Genomic DNA, 20635 nt, shown 5'->3' with positions numbered 1-20635 from the left:
CCAATTCTTCTTCTACCTACTTACCTTTGCGTATGACAAACAAAATGATGACACAAGTGGCAACAATTACAACGGGAGCAATTATGGCCAATACCAATGAGTTGCGTTTTTGTGGTGAAACATAAGGCTCCAGCACACGTTCACTGTCCTCGCTGTATGGTCCCCAACCATATTCCTGGCTGTGGGCACGCACACGAAACATTAGCAGGCGCAGAGTGTGAAGTTCTCTTACTATACAATTGAGTTCCGTGGTATTACACACCACTATCCATTTGTCTTCGATTGGTTGCAGCTCCTCAGCCCAGGGTAGTTGGGAAATTACACTTATACTTGAAGTGTGGTTGAGATTACTGTTGTAGGAGGCCACAGCTTCGCGGCGATTACGTTTGATGCTACGGGCCTGTAAACCCTCTAGACTGTAGTGGAGTAGGGCGGCACCATTTGCCTGGGCCTCTTCCCATTGAATTTTAAATATCTCACCACTTATCAGTTCCAACATGGGCCGGCCGGGACGACCGGGAGCCGTGCCTTGGGTTTCATATATGAAATGGGAACTTTGGTCCGTGGGCCAAACATAGGTGTGGGTGGACTTGGGATAGATGATTTTAAAATAGAATTCATATTTGGTTTTCGGCTCTAAATTGGTGATGGTTATGTTGCCATTCAGCTGGCTTATGTCTATGCTGAAAGCGGTGACATCAGGATCATGGCTGTGGGGTAGACATTCAAGAATAACGGACGTATAGGAAATGCTGGAATTCCAAAACAAGGTTAAGTTGTAGGGCTGGGAATCAATAAGCAGCAATGGTTCCGGTTCACCATAGGTATGGATTTCCAGTTTTTCGGTGGTGTTCATTTCCTCTCCGGCATATACCGAAACCCAAATGGAATATTTACTTTGGGGTTTTAAATTCCTCAGGGTATATTCGAAATCATCCAAGTCTACACGATAGCCTCGGGCGGCACCATCCTCCATAAAGCTAAGGGCATAACGTACCATGGGGGCATTTAGCTCCTCGGGTTCCTGCCACACAGCATAGACCTCCGTGGGGCTAATAACCTCCAGGGAAAAGTTCCTGGGTTGTGTGGGAGTGCCGGGTTGAGTGAGAACCATAAACGGGGGATATTGGGTCTCATTAAGATTCAGCTTTTGTTGGTAATAGGATGTGGCCTCTATGGCAATGGAGTAGTTGGTATAGGGCCTTAATCCGGTCACATTTAGTTGGCTAAAGTTGCCGCTCATCGTAAAAGATTGGTTATAGTTGTATTTGGCATCCTCCAGGGTTAGGTGATATTTCAAGCCCGGTATGGGTACATGGCAGGGGCCAAGGAAGTTGTGCTGGGGCAGTTGAAGCAAAATATGCTTTTGACCCACTTCCTTGACAAGTAGGTTTTTGAGAAAGCCAACCTCCTCCGTTTCTGCCGTCTGCTCCACCTCCTCCTCCTCATCATCATCTTCTTCGACTTCCTTTATGTTCCTGGCTGGCAGCATACACTCCCTGGCGGGATAACTTTGGAAATTAAAGGCCTTTATGACCTTGACATCATTGAGCTTAATCGAATATTCCAAATTGTGTTTCCGGCGACTGTAGGCCTTAATGGTGTGATTGTTTAGGGTGTATATAAAACCCGGATCCCGTTCAAATTTCCTTACAGGATCCCCAGCAGTCAAAGGCAACTTTAGATTAGATAAAATTTGCCTTTGAACCTCATAGCTATACAGCTTGCCTTTGGCGCCCAACAAATTCACCGTTTCCATATCCGATAACCATGAACCCTCAAACATGGCCTGCAATGGCTCCAGGGGTAAATTTTTCAGTTTAACCTCAATTAAATCGCTTAAATTTCTCGCCTGAAGACTGGCATTTTCCGTTTCCAAATCATATTCCAACCACAGTAACAGCTGGGAGTGGGCCAAGACCAGGAGATCTTTCAAAAGTTTGCCATCGGTTAGGGAAAACAAACGCTGGCCTAGCATAACCTTACCCTCGTAGTGGTTTAAATCCAGCATGTAAATATCCACCGGACGTTCTATGTCTCCCGACAATTCAGCCCAGTAGACCTTGCGTTGAATCCAATCTACGGCAAGTGACAAAACTTCGGCACGCATGCGGGCCAATTTCAGGGCAGCTGAACCAGGTTGATAGGTCATTAGTTCCACATTATCATTGACCCATACTAGGCGCTGTTCTCCGGGCATCAACACCATGTGCTCCACCTCACTGGAGGTGTGAAGCCACACCTTGGAGCTGTTCACATCCATATCCAATTCTCCAATATAATCCGAGGTACTAAATATCAATTTGGGCCGGGACTGCAGTTCCGGACTAATGTGATAACTGAGAAAGGGTGTTTTTTCACCACCCTTGGGGCGACTCGAGGAAAAGGCCTGGACCTGGAACATATAAGTCTCCTCGGCTTGCAAATTGTAGAACCGCATTTCATGGGAACCCAAACCCATATCTTCAACGTCCTTGGCACCGAACAACTCATCTCTGTGCCAGCAATAGACCTTGTAAAACGCCTCCTTTTCCTGGCCAATATTCTCCGGTGAATCCCATCTTACCAGGGCCGTAATATTCACCTTCTCCTGCAAAGGTTCCTGCACTAGGTCCACAAATACCCTTAGGTTTTTGGGTTGTTTGGGATCAGCCGAAGGTGTGCTTAGTACAGACCATGTGGTGCTGCCCTTGGCCCAATATGTTTCGGGTGTAATGGTAACATTTATCAGCCGTGGGGCCAATTTGAATTCCGTTATTCTCAGTGAAGGCCGGGGGATCTCAAAGCTGTACACCTCCTGGGCGCTGGCATTAACACCCATCGATGTTATCAACACCTTATACATTATCCAAAAACTCTCACTACCACCCACCGCTGGCCATTTGAGATTGAAATCATCCCAAAATCCCTCGGTGATACGTATGCCATCTTTATCCACCGGCTCTGGTATTACACGATAATCCATAAATCCCACAAAATCGGAGCGTAGCTTAACAAAGTTTACCCCTCGCCCCATCGAGGAGGGAGCCTGGATTTTCGCCACATACTTGGGGTACTCTTTGCGCAGCACAATTGCCCCATCCCCCGGCTCTCTCAGCATCAGAAAACCCTCAATCTCCTTTACATATTGCAAGCTGTGCGGCGCCACATTCATGCCGGAAGGTAACTGCAAATATTCCTCAGTTTTCTGTACCTCCACATTGGAGCGAAACAATTTTACCGGCTCCTCCTGATGCTGGACCAGCCAATACACCTCATTGGCCATGTAATCCAAGGTGAAACCCTTAATCTCCTCCCCATTGCCATTGACATGATAATATTCCCGCTCATCAGTTTGAAAAACTCCATTGAGATAACGTCTCGCCAAACGGCTGTCGGTGCTGAAGTACAAATAACCATTCAGCGGATCCACCTTGATTTCCCTGGCCTCAACTATGGGCAGCATTTCCAGATTGTCTCCCTTCAAATCTGATCTCAGCACACAATTGCGTTTCACATCCGACCAATAGATTCTGCCACCGCGCCAATCATAATCCACACTGTAAACATTGTGGGCCACGAAGCCACAGGGTATTTCGGGATTCATAATATTGAAACATTTCAGCAGCCTCTCTCCACCTGTGACATAATAAATTGAGCTATTGACCTGCACAAAGCTTTGTACATTCTCTTCCCTCAATCCCCTTAACTCCACATCTTCGGCCAATTCATTGGTCTCCCACAAGCCTCCGAGGGTGGCCCACAGCAATCTATGGTTGGCCATGGGCCAGGTACGTGTTGCCACCTCCCTAGACCACTCACTGGCATCACCGGACATCCTGCCACCCATGGCCATGAACATGGCTCTCACCTTGAATGTATACAAATTGTTTGCCTGCAAACGTTCCACCTCGAAATACCTCGACTTGATGCCGCGAATATTAAAGGCACTACTGCTCGAAACATCCATTATTTCCAATTCATACTCCCAATCATGCCAGCAGGCAGGCGATTGAAACCCGCCCAAGATTTCCGGGGCAGACCAACTGATTCTTGCCTTGGTGTCGGACAGAACGGCTTGCACACCACCCGGACTTTTCAGGGGTTTTGGTATAGGTTGCAAGATCCTTGCTTCTCTGCTGTCCAACAATGGTATCGCCTTCCACGCCACATCCTCCAGCGCAAATATTTCATATCGTTTAATCTCATTAATCTGCAGCAGGAAATGTGTAGCATTTGCAGCCATTAGGAAATTATTATCCAAATAATAGAATCCCAAAATGTCGCCCTCAAATGTATATATAACGCGATCTTCCAACTTCTGGAAATATAATCCATCATAGCTAAGTTCGTATATGGAACGCTCTTCCTGATCAAAGGTTTTCAATAGGAAATGTTCGTGATCGTTGTAAACTGCTGTGATGTGCATTGGACTGGGTATGGTAGTGAGTTGTTTGGTGGCCAAATTCAGACGCAGCAGTTGATCCTGGGTATTTGTGGCAAATATCCAACCATTTAAGGGATCAATTTGTAGGGATTTTACGGGAGTGGAGAGGTTATCAGCCAGAGTTTCCATTAGGGAGCCCTGAAAGTCAGTGGAAATTATTTTCCAGCTATTGGGGGAGATCTGCAAAAAAAAAAAGAGAAAAGAAAAGGTATGTGAAGATGAAGAGTTAAAAGTCATCAAACCCCCTGTCCTTCTGACGAACAAAAGAGTCTTCTAGAAGCAAATCATAGGGGTTTTTTACAGAGTATAACAGTAGACCACCTTCTATAGAACACAAGAGCAACGTAGCGGTTTTCAATAGAGACAGTCACAGGAGTCTTCTATAGAGTAGCAAACCACCATAGAGGACTTCTACAGAGTAGAAGACAACCGTTATGGTGGCCTTTACAGAGTACAAGCCGTAAGAGTCTTCATCAGAGTACAAAACAACCGTAGGAGACTTCCATAGATTAGAAGAAATCCACAGGGGGATTTTCGAACTAGAAAACAACCGTAGGAATCTTCGTCTTCAGAATAGAAAACCATCGTAGGAGCGTTCTTCAGAGTAGAAGACCATCAAAGGGATGTTCTACAGAGTGGCAGACCACTTTAGGGTCTCCTACAGAGTAGAAGACCACCGCAGACATCTCTTACAGTCTAGAAGCGCACCATAGCGGTCTTCCACGGAGTAGAAGGCAACAGTATGAGTATTGTTTACAGTATGTTCTAGAGAGTAGAAGGCCAGCGTAGGGTTATCTACAGAGTAAAAGACAGCCGTAAGAGTCTTCTACCGAGTAGAAGAATACCTCCGAAGTCTTCTACTGAGTAGAAGACAATCTCACTAATCTTTTACCGAGTAGAAGACAACCTCAGGAGTCTTCTACCTAGCAGAAGGCACCACCAGGAGTTTTCTACCGAGCAGAAGACAACTTCAAGAATCTTCTACAGAGTAGAAGACAACCTCAGGAGTCTTCTACTGAGCAGAAGACAACCTCAGGAGTCTTCTACCGAGCAGAAGACAACCTCAGGAGTCTTCTACTGAGCAGAAGACATCCTCTGGAGCCTTCTAGCGAGTAGAAAACAGTCTCAGGAGTTTTCTACCGAGTAGAAAAAACATCAGGAGCCTTCTACCGAGTAGAAAACAATCTCAGGAGCCATCTACCGAGTAGAAGACAATCTCAGGAGTCTTCTACCGAGCAGAAGACAACCTCAGTAGTCTTCTACTGAGTAGAAGACAACCTCAGGAGTCTTCTACTGAGTAGAAGACAACCTCAGGAGTCTTCTACCGAGCAGAAGACAACCCCTGGAGTCTTCTAACGAGTAGACGACAACCCCTGGGGTCTTCTACCGAATAGAAGGCAACCTAAGGAGTCTTCTAGCGAGTATAAGACAACCTCAGGAGTCTTCTACCGAGTAGTAGTTAATCTCAGGAGTCTTCTACCAGGTAGAAAGCAACCTCAGGAGTATTCTACCTAGAAGAAGACAACCTCAGGAGTCTTCTAGCGAGTAGAAGACAACCTCAGGAAACTTTTCCGAATAGAAGACAACCTCAGGAGTATTCTACCAAGTAGAAGACAATCTCTGGAGTCTTCTACCGAGCAGAAGACAACCTCAGTAGTCTTCTACTGAGTAGAAGACAACCTCAGGAGTCTTCCACCGAGTAGAAGACAACCTCAGGGGTCTTGTAGCGAGTAAAAGACAACTTCAGGACTCTTCTACAAAGCAGAAAACAACCTCTGGGGTATTCTACCGAGTAAAAGACAACCTCAGGAGTCTTATACCGAGTAGAAGACAACCTCTGGAGTCTTACACCGAGTTGAACACAACCTCAGGAATCTTTTACCGAGTAGAAGACGACTTCAGGGGTCTTCTAGCGAGCAGAAGACAACCTCTAAAGTCTTTTTCCAAGTAGAAGACAATCCCAGGAGTCTTCTACCGAGTAGAAGACAACCTCTGGAGTCTTCTAGCGAGTAGAAGACAACCTCAGGAGTATTCTACAGAGCAGAATACAACCTCAGAAATGTTTTCCGAGTGGAAGACAACCTCAGGAGTCTTCAACCGAGTAGAAGACAACCTCTGGAGTCTTACACCGAGTAGAACACAACCTCAGGAATCTTTTACCGAGTAGAAGACGACCTCAGGGGTCTTCTACCGAGCAGAAGACAACCTCTAAAATATTTTTCCAAGTAGAAGACCATCCCGGGAGTCTTCTAGCGAGTAGAAGACAACCTTACGAGTCTTTTACCGAGTAGAAGACAACCTCAGGAATCTTTTACCGAGTAGAAGAAAACCTCAGAGGAGAAGACAACCTCAGGAGTCTTCTACCGAGCAGAAGACAACCCCTGGAGTCTTTTAACGAGTAGAAGACAACCTTAGGAGTCTCCTAGCGAGTAGAGTCTTGTCCTGGAGTCTTCCACCGAGTAGGAGGCAACCTCAGGAGTCTTCTCCCGAGTAGTAGTTAATCTCAGGAGTCTTCTACCAGGTAGAAGGCAACCTTAGGAGTATTCTACCTAGAAGAAGACAACCTCAGGAGTCTTCTAGCGAGTAGAAGACAACCTCAGGAAACTTTTCCGAATAGAAGGAGTATTCTACCAAGTAGAAGACAATCATTGGAGTCTTCTACCGAGCAGAAGGCAACCTCAAGAATCTTCTACCGATAAGAAGACAACATCAGGAGTCTTCTAGCGGGTAGAAGACAACATCAGGAATCTTTTACCGAGGAGAAGACAACCTCAGAATTTTCTACCGAGTAGAAGACAACCTCAGGATTCTTCTACCGAGTAGAGAACAACCTCAGGAGTCACCTACGGAGCAGAAGACAACCTCAGGAGTCTTCTAGTGAGTAGAAGACAACCTCAGGAGACTTCTACCGAGTTAAAGACAACCTCTAGAGTATTCTAGCGAGTAGAAGACAACCTCAGGAGTCTTCTACCGAGTAGAAGACAACCTCAGAATTTTTTTCAGAGTAGAAGGCAACCTCTGGGGTCTTCTAGCGAGTTGAACACAACCTCAGGAATCTTTTACAGAGTAGAAGACATCCTCAGGAGTCATCTAGGAAGTAAAAGAAAACCCCAGGTGTCTTCTACCGAGAAGAAGACAACCTCAGGAATCTTTTACCGAGTAGAAGACAACCTCTGGAGTCTTCAACCGAGTAGAAGACAACCTCTGGAGTCTTCCATCGAGGAGAAGGCAACGTCAGGAATCTTTTACCGAGTAGAAGACAACCTCAGGAGTCTTCTAGCGAATAAAAGACAACCTAAGGAGTCTTCTAACGAGTATAAGACAACCTCTTGAATGTTCTGCCGAGTAGAAGACAACCTCAGGGGTCTTCTACGGAGCAGAAGACAACCTATAAAATCTTTTTTCAAGTAGAAGACAGTCCCAGCAGTCTTCTACCGAGTAGAATACAACATCTGGAGTCTTCTAGCGAGTAGAAGACAACCTCAAGAGTCTTCCACCGTATAGAAGAAAACCTCAGGAGTCGTCTACTGAGCGGAAGAGAACCTCTGGAGTATTCTACTGAGTAGAAGACAACCTCAGGAATCTTTTACCGAGAAGAAGACAACCTTAGGAGTCTTCTACCGAGTAGAAGACAACCTCAGGAGTCTTCTACTGTGTAGAAGGCAACTTCAGGATTTTTTCCGGCTAGAAGACAACCTCAGGATTCTTCTACCGAGTAGAAGACAACCTCTGGAGTCTTATAGCGAGTAGAAGACCACATCTGGGGTCTTCTAGCGAGTAGAAGACCACCTCTGGAATCTTTTACCGAGTAGAGGACAACCTCAGGAGTCTTCTACCGAGTAGAAGACAACTCTTAGGAATGTTCTAGCTAGTAGAAGACAACCTCAGGAGTCTTCTACCGAGTAGAGGACAACCTCTAGCGGGTAGAAGACAACCTCAGGAGTCTTCTACCGAGCAGAAGACAAACTCTGGAGTCTTCTAACGAGTAGAAGAAAACCTCAGGAGTCTTCTATTGAGTAGAAGACAACGTCAGGAATCTTCTACCAAGGAGAAGACAACCGCAGGGGTCTTCTACCGAGTAGAAGACAACCTCAGGTATTTTTTACCGAGTAGAATACAACCTCAAGAGTCTTCTACCTGGCAGAAGACAACCTCAGGAATCTTCTACTGAGTAGAAGACAACCTCAGGAATCTTTTACCGAGTAGAAGACAACCTCAGGAGTCTTCTACCGAGTAGAAGATAACTTCAGGAGTCTTCTATCGACTAGGAGACAATCCTAGGGGTCTTCTAAAGAGTAGAAGACAAACGTAGGAATTTCCTTCAGTTGTTGAATAAGATCGTAGGGGTGTTCTACAGAGAAGTAGGCAACCGTAGATGTCTTCGGCAGAGTAGAAGACAACCGCAGGAGTCTCTTGCCAAGTAAAAGGCAACCTCAGGATTCTTTTGCCAAGTAGAAGGCAACCGCAAGAGTCTTCAACCGAGTAGAAGACAATACCATACGGAGTAGAAGACAACCTTAGGAGTCTTCTACTGAGTAGGAGACAACCTCAGGTGTCTTCTACCGAGTAGAAGACAATCTTTGGAGTCTTCTACAGGGTAGAAGGCAACCTTTGGAGTGTTCTACAGGGTAAAAGACAACCGTATTAATTTTCTTCAGTTGTAGAATAACATCGTAGGGGTGTTCTTCAGAGTAGAATACCACCGTTGGGATGTTCTACAGAGTACCCAACATAGGTTTCTTCTACTTATGAGAAGACTACCGTGGAAGTCTTCTACAGAGTAGAAGACACATGTAGGAGTCCCTGACAGAGTAGTGGACAACAGTTGGCTGTTCTACAGAATAGAAGACCACTATAGGATCTTCTACAAAGTAGAAGACCACTACAGGGTCTTCTACGAAGTAGAAGGTCACCCTAGGTGTGTCTTCTCCAGAAAAGAAGGCCGCCGAATAGGTCTGATACAGAGTAGAAGGCCGCTTAAGGGGATTTTCTACAGAGTAGAAACCATTTTGGGGGTCATAGCGCGGTCTTCTTTTCTATAGTTGACTACTACGGTGGTCTTCTACTCCATTCTATGGAAGACCCCTACCCCTACCGAGTTCTTTTATTTTATATGAAATCCATATATGAAATCCTACGTGTTGCTCTTATTTTTTTTATAGAATACTCCTTTGTGGGATAGTGTAAATTGTTGTTATCTAACTTACCTCTCCCGCCAGGTAGAGCCTGAGATTCAACCAATCTACTGAAATTTTGGAAGGTACAACATTTTCATCTTCGGTTTTCAAATCTATCATCGAATAATTCAATGGATTTTCAATATAAAAACTGAAAAAAAAAGAATTGAATTAGGTAGGAAGATACAGGATATGACTATTTATTATCCCTTTCTTACCTGAATAATTGGCCCCTGCCATCCAAGACAAACAACTGCCGAGTATGATGGTTGACATCAAAATCCGCCAATCCCTCATCACTTTTGAAGAGAGTTTTCGTTTCAATCAAAGGATCCAGCGATTTCAAAATAATGTTGTGCTTCCCAGCCACCAATAACCCAATATTGTGGACATTCACTTTCAGAGGCGCTACATCCGCAGCAGCTGGCTTTCGAATGAACGTTTCAGCGAAGGGACCTTCACCTTCTTCGTTGATCATGGCCAAACGTATATTGTAGTCATCATCCTCTGAGTTTGGTAAGACGATATAGGAAGCATTTGGCGGTAGTAGCTGGAATATCAGGAAGATATTAGGGAATTTTCTTGGGTATGCCATGGGTACCTACCATTTCATCTCTTATACTATTCAAATCTGTCCAGGCCGATGCCTCAAGTTTGTAGCTTTTTAGGGGACCATTTGTAAATTTACCCTCCTCCCAGAACACTGCTATGTGGCTTTTACTTAGGGCTAGGGCCTGTTTGATTAGAGGTTTCGATATGGGTGCACCCATTGCGGGACTGGTAAAGATCTCAGATGGTGGGGTGTACAGCACATCATCCAAATTCTGACCAAATGGTATTTCAAAACGAAACTAGATATGAAACAAAAAAAAAACAACGGACATCATTCTCGTAAACAAAATGCCAATCCCTCCTCCGCCTCCTTACTTACCCTGTAGGACACGTATGCCACCAAACCATCCATAATGTCACATTCGAAATTCTCATTACAATTGTAATCGGCCAAATTCCACCATTGTTTTGCAATATCCGCATCCGGCTGTGGATAATCTTCCTGTTTCATATGTTCCCGATGATCATCGGTATTGTTGGCAATGATGTCGTCCTCCTCATCGTCATCGTTTATGCTTGTGGTGCCATTTACAAATGCTGGCATTGCTTTTGATGGCCCTCCTCCATTTGCTAGTGGTGGTGGTGATGACTTCAACACATATTGGTATTGTATATTAAATGGTCTGCTGGCGAAATATTGTGCCGGCAACAGTTCCATGCTGATGGGCCATTTGAGTGTCACCACGTCATTGTCATGCAACAGCTGGGGTTGAACACTCGTCACAACTCGTTCGACTCTTAAACGCTGTAAGTGCCAGTAATGCCTTTGTGATTGTTCGCAGGCGGAAATACAGGGTGAATTAAAGTGATAGAATTGCGTAGAAATCTAGCCAAAAAAACAAGAGGAGACACAAAAAAGAATAGGAGAAAAGAAAAAGAATAAACAACAAGTGCAAAAACAAGTGCCAATAACTACCCAACCACAATTTTTCGCTTAACAATGACTTTGGTATGTTCCCAGGCTACACCAAGGCACTAACGTCACCAAAATATTGGCTTCATCTTTACGGTGAGAATACTTACACATGCTTCCTGGCAAGGCTCAAATTCCTTTAAGGCATTCCACCACAGTTCACAGCCTTTGAAACACTACGGAGACAAAAATGAGACAGAAAACAACAAAAGATAAAGAATTGAAAAGAAATTGTTCACAAAAGTGTAACGACATTGAAGCGGCAGCAGCAATCGCAAGGCAACCTGAAGAATGTTCAGAAGGTATCAACCACAAAAAGTGGAACAATGGACAGGTGGATGGACAGGAAATGACAGTGAGACAATAGGGACAAAACATAACGCAATGAAAAGTACACGCTAACAAATTTTTCATAACGAAAAGTTGTCGATAACAACTTTTCTATAACGAAAAGTTGTCGATAATGACTTTTCTGTAACGAAAAGTTGTAGATAACAAATTTTCTATAAACAAAAGTTGTCGATAACAACTTTTCTATAACGAAAAGTTGTCGATAACAACTTTTCTATAACGAAAAGTTGCCGATAACAAGTTTTCTATAACGAAAAGTTGTCGATAACAACTTTTCTATAACGAAAATTTGTCGATATCAACTTTTCTTTAACGAAAAGTTGTCGATAACAACTTCTCTATAACGAAGAGTTGTCGATAACAACTCTTCTATAACGAAAAGTTGTCGATAACAACTTTATCGAAAATTTGTCGATAACAACTTTTCTATAACAAAAAATTGTTGATAACAACATTTCTATAACGATAACTAATTTTCCATTTCTATAGCAAAACTAGTTATCGACAACTATTTCTATAGAAAAAGTTGTTATCGACAAACATTTCTATAGAAAGAGTTGTTATCGAAAAATTTGTCATCGGCAATAATTTCTATAAAAAAGTTGTTATCGACAACTATATCTATAGAAAAAGTTGTTATCGAAAACTATTTCCCTAGAAAAGTTTGTCATTGGCAATAATTTCTATAGAAAAAGTTGTTATCGACATCAACTTTTCTATAACGAACAGTTGTTGATAACAACACTTCTATATCGAAAATTTGTCGATAACAACTTTTCTATAACAAAAAGTTGTTGATAACAACATTTATATAACGATAACAACTTTTCCATTTCTATAGCAAAACTAGTTATCGACAACTATTTCTATAAAAAAAGTTGTTATCGACAACCATTTCTATAGAAAAAGTTGTTATCGACAACTATTTCTATAGAAAAGGTGTTTATCGACTACTATTTCTATAGAAAAAGTTGTTATCGAAAACTATTTCCATAGAAAAGTTTGTCATTGGCAATAATATCTATAGAAAAAGTTGTTATCGACAACAACTTTTCTATAACGAACAGTTGTTGATAACAACACTTCTATATCGAAAATTTGTCGATATCAACTTTTCTATAACAAAAAGTTGTTGATAACAACATTTATATAACGATAACAACTTTTCCATTTCTATAGCAAAACTAGTTATCGACAACTACTTCTATTGAAAAAGTTATTATCTACAACTATTCCTATAGAAAAAGTTGTTATCGACAACTATTTCTATAGAAAAAGTTGTTATCGACAACTATTTCTATAGAAAAAGTTGTTATCGACAACTATTTCTATAGAAAAAGTTGTTATCGACAACTATTTCTATAGAAAAAGTTGTTATCGACAACTATTTCTATAGAAAAAGTTGTTATCGACAACTATTTCTATAGAAAAAGTTGTTATCGACAACTATTTCTATAGAAAAAGTTGTTATCGACATCTCTTTCTATAGAAAATGTTGTTATCGACATATATTTCTATAGAAAAAGTTGTTATCGACAACTATTTCTATAGAAAAAGTTGTTGTCGACAACTATTTCTATAGAAAAAGTTGTTGTCGACAACTATTTTTATAGAAAAAGTTGTTATCGACAACTATTTCTATAGAAAAAGTTGTTATCGACAACTATTTCTATAGAAAAAGTTGTTATCGACAACTATTTCTATAGAAAAAGTTGTTATCGACAACTATTTCTATAGAAAAAGTTGTTATCGACAACTATTTCTATAGAAAAAGTTGTTATCGACAACTATTTCTATAGAAAAAGTTGTTATCGACAACTATTTCTATAGAAAAAGTTGTTATCGACAACTATTTCTATAGAAAAAGTTGTTATCGACAACTATTTCTATAGAAAAAGTTGTTATCGACAACTATTTCTATAGAAAAAGTTGTTATCGACAACTATTTCTATAGAAAAAGTTGTTATCGACAACTATTTCTATAGAAAAAGTTGTTATCGACAACTATTTCTATAGAAAAAGTTGTTATCGACAACTATTTCTATAGAAAAAGTTGTTATCGACAACTATTTCTATAGAAAAAGTTGTTATCGACAACTATTTCTATAGAAAAAGTTGTTATCGACAACTATTTCTATAGAAAAAGTTGTTATCGACAACTATTTCTATAGAAAAAGTTGTTATCGACAACTATTTCTATAGAAAAAGTTGTTATCGACAACTATTTCTATAGAAAAAGTTGTTATCGACAACTATTTCTATAGAAAAAGTTGTTATCGACAACTATTTCTATAGAAAAAGTTGTTATCGACAACTATTTCTATAGAAAAAGTTGTTATCGACAACTATTTCTATAGAAAAAGTTGTTATCGACAACTATTTCTATAGAAAAAGTTGTTATCGACAACTATTTCTATAGAAAAAGTTGTTATCGACAACTATTTCTATAGAAAAAGTTGTTATCGACAACTATTTCTATAGAAAAAGTTGTTATCGATAACTATTTTTATAGAAAAAGTTATTATCGACAAATATTTTTATAGAAAAAGTTATTATCGACAACTATTTCTATAGAAAATGTTGTTGTCGACAACCTTTTTATAGAAAAAGTTGTTATCGACAACTATTTCTATAGAAAATTTGTTATCGACAACTATTTCTATAGAAAAAGTTGTTATCGACAACTATTTCTATAGAAAAAGTTGTTATTGACAACTATTTCTATAGAAAAAGTTGTTATCGACAACTATTTCTATAGAAAAAGTTGTTATCGACAACTATTTCTATAGAAAAGTTGTTATCTACAACTATTTCTATAGAAAAAGTTGTTATCGACAACTATTTCTATAGAAAAAGTTGTTATCGACAACTATTTCTATAGAAAAAGTTGTTATCGACAACTATTTCTATAGAAAAAGTTGTTATCGACAACTATTTCTATAGAAAAAGTTGTTATCGAAAACTATTTCTATAGAAAAAGTTGTTATCGACAACTATTTCTATAGAAAAAGTTGTTATCGACAACTATTTCTATAGAAAAAGTTGTTATCGACAACTATTTCTATAGAAAAAGTTGTTATCGACAACTATTTCTATAGAAAAAGTTGTTATCGACAACTATTTCTATAGAAAAAGTTGTTATCGACAACTATTTCTATAGAAAAAGTTGTTATCGACAACTATTTCTATAGAAAAAGTTGTTATCGACAACTATTTCTATAGAAAAAGTTGTTATCGACAACTATTTCTATAGAAAAAGTTGTTATCGACAACTATTTCTATAGAAAAAGTTGTTATCGACAACTATTTCTATAGAAAAAGTTGTTATCGATAACTATTTCTATAGAAAAAGTTGTTATCGATAACTATTTCTATAGAAAAAGTTGTTATCGACAACCATTTCTATAGAAAAAGTTGTTATCGACAACTATTTCTATAGAAGAAGTTGTTATCGACAACTATTTCTATAGAAAATGTTGTTATCGACAACTATTTCTATAGAAAATGTTGCTATCGACAACTATTTCTATAAAAAAAGTTGTTATCGACAACTATTTCTATAGAAAAAGTTGTTATCGACAACTATTTCTATAGAAAAAGTTGTTATCGACAAAAAAAAATTTTATCGGGAACTTTTATAACTTTTATAGAAAAGTTGTTAACAACAACTTCTCATTTCAGTTTTTTTTTTCTGCCTTCTTCAGTTCCTTCCCACTGTCGTCAGCATGAATGAATCGGTATTCAATTATACGCTTCTTTAATTGTTTTTTCACAACCCACTGACTTGAAATATTCAGTGCAACAAGAGCTTACACCAGAACATTTTTTTCTTGAAGTTTCTTCTTCTTCTTTCCTGTCAATGTCAGGTTCTCATGGTAAAAGCCAAGAGTTAACAAGACCACATTATGGCTATTAAATTACAATATTAAGCCACCCTTGCCGTCCATTGTTGGTGTTGTTATTTTCGGATCAAATGAGAATGTTTCTTCTACTCCTTTGGCTTTGCAATGCTTGCTTCTTGTTTTTGGGTTATTGTTGTAGTCTATGCGATGACGTCGTCAAGGTGTCTGGCTTTTAATCTATGTGTGTGTTATGTATGTTGTCGTTGTTGTTGTTGTTGTTGTTATGTTCTCATAAGTACATTTGTCGGTTGATTCTTGTATCATTCACTGGAATTGTCTCAAATTTCAAATTGTAACACAATGTCCTTGTACGAGTTGTTTGTGTGTGTTTTGATTTTGTTTATGTTGAGTGTGTGTGGGTGTGTGCAAGTGTGGCTTACACACAAAAATAGCTTTGGTAAATGAGAACTTTGATTCCTCATAAGTAATCTGACAAAACGCAAAGAACTGTAACAAACGACAACATGAACTCAGGGTCACAAAATATCGGCGTAAAACACGGCAAGTTAATGACAATGGCATTACTTGGAAACGTAACAAAATGCTCTCAGATGTTCTGTGAAGTGAAGAAGCATAATAGGAATGACATTGAAAAAAAAATAAAGTTGAATGTGTGATGTCGATTAGATTGATGAGATTTCATAAGGAAATCTGCCATCCAACAGAGATAGTCTGCTAGCGTTACTCTTGTTTATATAAATGTTGTTATCGACAACACATTATTGCTCTGTTCCAGAACTTGCAAGAAGCTACTATTTGTTACTACGATAATATTTTTTCCTTTATGTTATCGAAAAAAAAATAGTAAAAATTAGTAGATAGGGAAAATTTATCGATAAACATTATCGACTACTTTTCTCTATAAAAAAATGAGTTATCGACAACTTTTCAATATATATGTATATGTAGTTATCGATATCGATTAGATATTCCCTATAGACAAATTATTATCGACAACTTTTCGTAATAGAAAAATTGTTATCGACAGCTTCTCGTTATAGAAAAGAGGTTATCGACAACTTTTCGTTATAAAAAGTTGTTATCGACGACTTCTCGTTATAGAAAAGTTGATATCGACAACTTTTCGTTATAGAAAAGTTGTTATTGTTAACTTTTCCTTATAGAAAAGTTGTTATCGACAACTTTTCTTTATAGAAAAGTTGTTATCGACAACTTTTCTTTATAGAAAAGTTGTTATCGACAACTTTTCTTTATAGAAAAGTTGTTATCGACAACTTTTCGTTTTAGAAAAATTGTTATCGACAGCTTCTCGTTATAGAAAAATTGTTATCGAACACTTTTCGTTATAGAAAAATTGTTATCGAACACTTTTCGTTATAGAAAAGTTGTTATCGACAACTTTTCCTTATAGAAAATTTGTTATCAAAAAATTTTTGGTATTAAAAAAGTTGCTACTAATAACTTTTCCTATACCAAAGCTGTTATCGATAAATTTTCTCTATAGAAAAAGTCGATATAGACAAGTGGTTATCGACAGCTTTCTCTATACAAAAGATTTTATCGATAAATTTTCCCGATATAAAAGTTGATAAATTTTCTCTATAAAAAAGTGTTATCTATATACTTTCACTATAGAAAAGTTGTTATCGATAACTGTTTCTATAAAAAAGCCTTTATCGATCATTTGATTTATAAAAAAATTGTTATCGATACTCTTTCTTTGTATACAAGTCATTACCGATAAATGTTCTATATGAAAAATTGTTATCGAAATAGAAAAATTGTTATCGATAAATGTTCACTATAAAAAAGTTGTTATCGACAACTTTTCATTATAAAAAGTTGTTATCGACGTCTTCTCCTTTTCGTTATAGAAAAGTTGATATCGACAGCTTTTCGTTAAAGAAACTCTTCCTTAAACTCTCTACAACTCTTCCTTAAAGAAAAGTTGTTATCGGCAACTTTTCGTTATAGAAAATTTGTTATCAAAAATTTTTTGTTATAAAAAAGTTGCTACTGATAACTTTTCCTATACCAAAGCTATTATCGATAAATTTTCTCTATAGAAAAAGTCGATATAGACTAGTGGTTAGCGACAGCTTTCTCTATACAAAAGATTTTATCGATAAATTTTCCCGATATAAAAGTTGATAAATTTTCTCTATAAAAAAGTGTTATCAATAAACTTTCACTATAGAAAAGTTGTTATCGATCACTTTTTCTATATAACAGCTTTTATCGATCATTTGATTTATACAAAAGTTATTATCGATAAACTTTCTCTGTATACAAGTCATTACCGATAAATGTTCTATATGAAAAATTGTTATCGAAAATTTTTCTCTATAGAAAAAGGGTTATCGAAAATTTTTCTCTATAGAAAAGTTGTTATCGATCAATTTTTTCTATATAAAAGCTGCTATCAATAATTCATCGATACATATGCTCTATACAAAAGTCGTAATCTATAAATTTTCTCTATAGAAAAAGTTTATTAAAAAATTGTGAATAGTGTTATCGATAAATTATCACTAGAGAGAAGTGATTATCGATATTTTTCACGATATAAAAGTTGTTATCGATAATTTTCTTTACATAGAAATTGTTATCGATAAAATTTCTCTATATAGAAGTTGTTATCGAAACATTTTCTCTATAGAAAAAGTGTTATTGATAAATGTACACTAGAGAAAAGTTGTTATCGATAACCTTTCTCTATATAAAAGCTGTTATCGATAATTTTCTTTATATAAAAGTTGTAAGCGATAAATTATATATACATTTTTATCGATAAATTTTCCCTTTTGCTTTTCAAATTTTCTTTATAGAAAAATTGTTATCGAAAACTTTTCTCTATAGAAAAGATGTTATCGACAATTTTTCGTAATAGAAAATTTGCTATCGACACATTTTCGTCAAAAAAATTGCAAACTTGTTGTAATAGAAAAGATGTTATTGATAACTTTTCGTTGTAGAAAATTTGTATTTGACAACTTTTCGTTATAGAATAGCTGTAATCGATAACTTTCCTTTATAAAAAAGTTGTTATTGATAACTTTCCTCTATATAATATGTTATCGAAAAATTTTTCTATAGGAAAATTGTTATCGATCAATTTTTTCTACAGAAAAGTTGTTATCGAAAAAAATTCTCTATGGAAAAGTTCTTATCGACAATTTTTCCTAATAGAAAAGCTGCTATTGAAAAAATGTTCGCGATAAAAAATGTTGTCGGCAACTTTTCGTTATAGGAAAGTTGTTATCGTTATAGAAAACTTGTTATCGGCAATTTTTCGTAAAAGACAACTTTGTCAAAAACTTTTCATCATAGAAAAACTGTAATCGGAAACTTGTTGGTATAGAAAATATGTTATTGCAAATTTTCTCTATCGGAAGGTTAATACCGGCAAATGTTTCTCTTTGGAAAAGCTGTTATCGAAAAATTTTTTTCGATAAAGATAGGCTCAAATCGACTACTTTTTGTATAGAAAAGTTGTCATCGTTAACTTCTCATAACAGAAAAGTTGTTATCGACAATTTTTCATAATTACAAAGTTGTTATCGACTACTTTTGATAATCGAAAAGTTTTTATCGACAAATTCTCGTAACGGAAAATTGTTCATAATAGATAATTTTTTATCGACAAATTTCAATATAAAAATTGTTATTGACAGTTTTATTTTAAAATGAAGTTGTTATCGGCAAATTTTCGTAATTGTAAAGTTGTTATCGACAACTTTTCTCTGCAGAAAATTTTTATCGACATCTTTTCTTCACAGAACAGTTCTTACAAAGTTGTTATCGACTACTTTTGATAATAGAAAAGTTTTTATCGACAAATTCTCGTAACGGACAATTGTTCGTAATAGATAATTTTTTATCGACAACTTTCAATATAAAAATTGTTATTGACAGTTTTATTTTAATATGAAGTTGTTATCGGCAAATTTTCGTAATTGTAAAGTTGTTATCGACAACTTTTCTCTGCAGAAAATTTATATCGACATCTTTTCTTCACAGAAAAGTTCTTACCGACAATTTTTGTCAATGGAAAAGTAGCTATCGACAATTCTTCTCCTCTGAAAAATAGTTATCGGCAACTTTTCTTCATAGCATAGTTGTTATCGTCGTTTTAGAAAAATTGTAATCGGATACTTTTGCTATAGAAAATTTGTTATCGATAACTTTTCGTTATAGAAAGTTGTTATCGACAGCTTTTCACTCTTCTCTATATAAATGTTCGGATCGGATCTTTTTCTTAAGGACCAGATTATTATCGAAAAATTATCTTTATAAGAATTTTTGCTATAAACAAATTTTCATCGAAAACATTTTTTATAAAAAACTTGTTATCGATAAATTTTCGTAAAAGAAAATTTGGTGAAACTTTTCATCATAGAAAAGCTGTAAATTAAAACTTGTCTTTCTATACCGACAAGTTTTAATTTACAGCTTTTCGAAAAATTTCGAAAATTTTCTATATAGAAAGGTTAATATCGACAAATGTTTCTCTTGGGAAAAGCTGCTATCGAAAACTTTTCTTTAAAGAAAGGTTCTAATCGACAACTTTTTCTCTAGGAAACTTGTCGTCGTTATCTTTTCGTAACAAAAAAGTTGTTATCGACAATTTTTCATAATAACAAAGTTGTTATCGACTACTTTCGATATTAGAAAAGTTTTCATAGACAAATTCTCGTAATAGAAAAGCTGTTATCGACAGTTTTTCGTAATATATACATTTTTTATCGACAAATTTCAATATAAAAATTGTTATCGGCGCATCTTCGTAATAGTAAAGTTGTTATTGAAAACAAATAATAGGAAAGTGTTATCGACAATTTTCCATTATAGAAAAGTTTTTATCGACAATCTTTTGTTATAGAAAAGTAGTTATCTACAACTTTTCTCTGCATAAAATTTTTGTCGGCATATTTTCTTCACATAAAAGTTCTTATCGACTATTTCTTCAACAGAAAGTAGCTATCGACAACTCTTCTCCTCTGAAAAATTGTTATCGAATATTTTTCTGTCTGTTGTTGTCGATATCTTTTCCCTATAGAATCATTGTTATCGACGATTTGGAAAAGTTGTAATCGAATACTTTCGCTATAGAAAAATTGTTATCGATAACATTTCACTCTTCTTTATCCACATGTTGTTATCGGAAGTTTTTCTTAAGGACCAGTAGTGGGATTCTGTAACTTTTTTTGTCGTTACCGACAAGTGATAGTTTTTCATAGAAGAAAAATTTTTATTGTCGACAACACTTCGTAATAGAAAAGTTGTTATCGAA

The 20635-nt window shown here is 37.2% G+C and overlaps 1 protein-coding gene across 8 annotated transcripts in view; it reads right to left on the bottom strand.

Moving 5' to 3' along the window:
• Positions 1-20635, bottom strand: part of sev (receptor protein-tyrosine kinase sevenless) — a 78225-nt gene that overhangs the window by 10714 nt on the left and 46876 nt on the right. For all 8 annotated transcript variants that reach the window (XM_073979091.1, XM_073979094.1, XM_073979090.1 and 5 more), the window contains 6 exons: positions 11239-11304; positions 10535-11041; positions 10209-10454; positions 9822-10153; positions 9634-9754; positions 25-4606 (listed from right to left, as the gene is read on the bottom strand). In XM_073979091.1, the coding sequence (XP_073835192.1) occupies positions 25-4606; positions 9634-9754; positions 9822-10153; positions 10209-10454; positions 10535-11041; positions 11239-11304 (5854 nt within the window). The remainder of the gene's footprint in view (positions 1-24; positions 4607-9633; positions 9755-9821; positions 10154-10208; positions 10455-10534; positions 11042-11238; positions 11305-20635) is intronic.

The sequence above is a fragment of the Musca autumnalis genome, unplaced genomic scaffold (assembly GCF_047663935.1).
Source record: "Musca autumnalis isolate F117 unplaced genomic scaffold, ASM4766393v1 scaffold_3, whole genome shotgun sequence".
Taxonomy (NCBI): domain Eukaryota; kingdom Metazoa; phylum Arthropoda; class Insecta; order Diptera; family Muscidae; genus Musca; species Musca autumnalis.
Note: the sequence above shows the minus strand (reverse complement) of the source record. Positions and strands in the feature narration are given on the sequence as shown.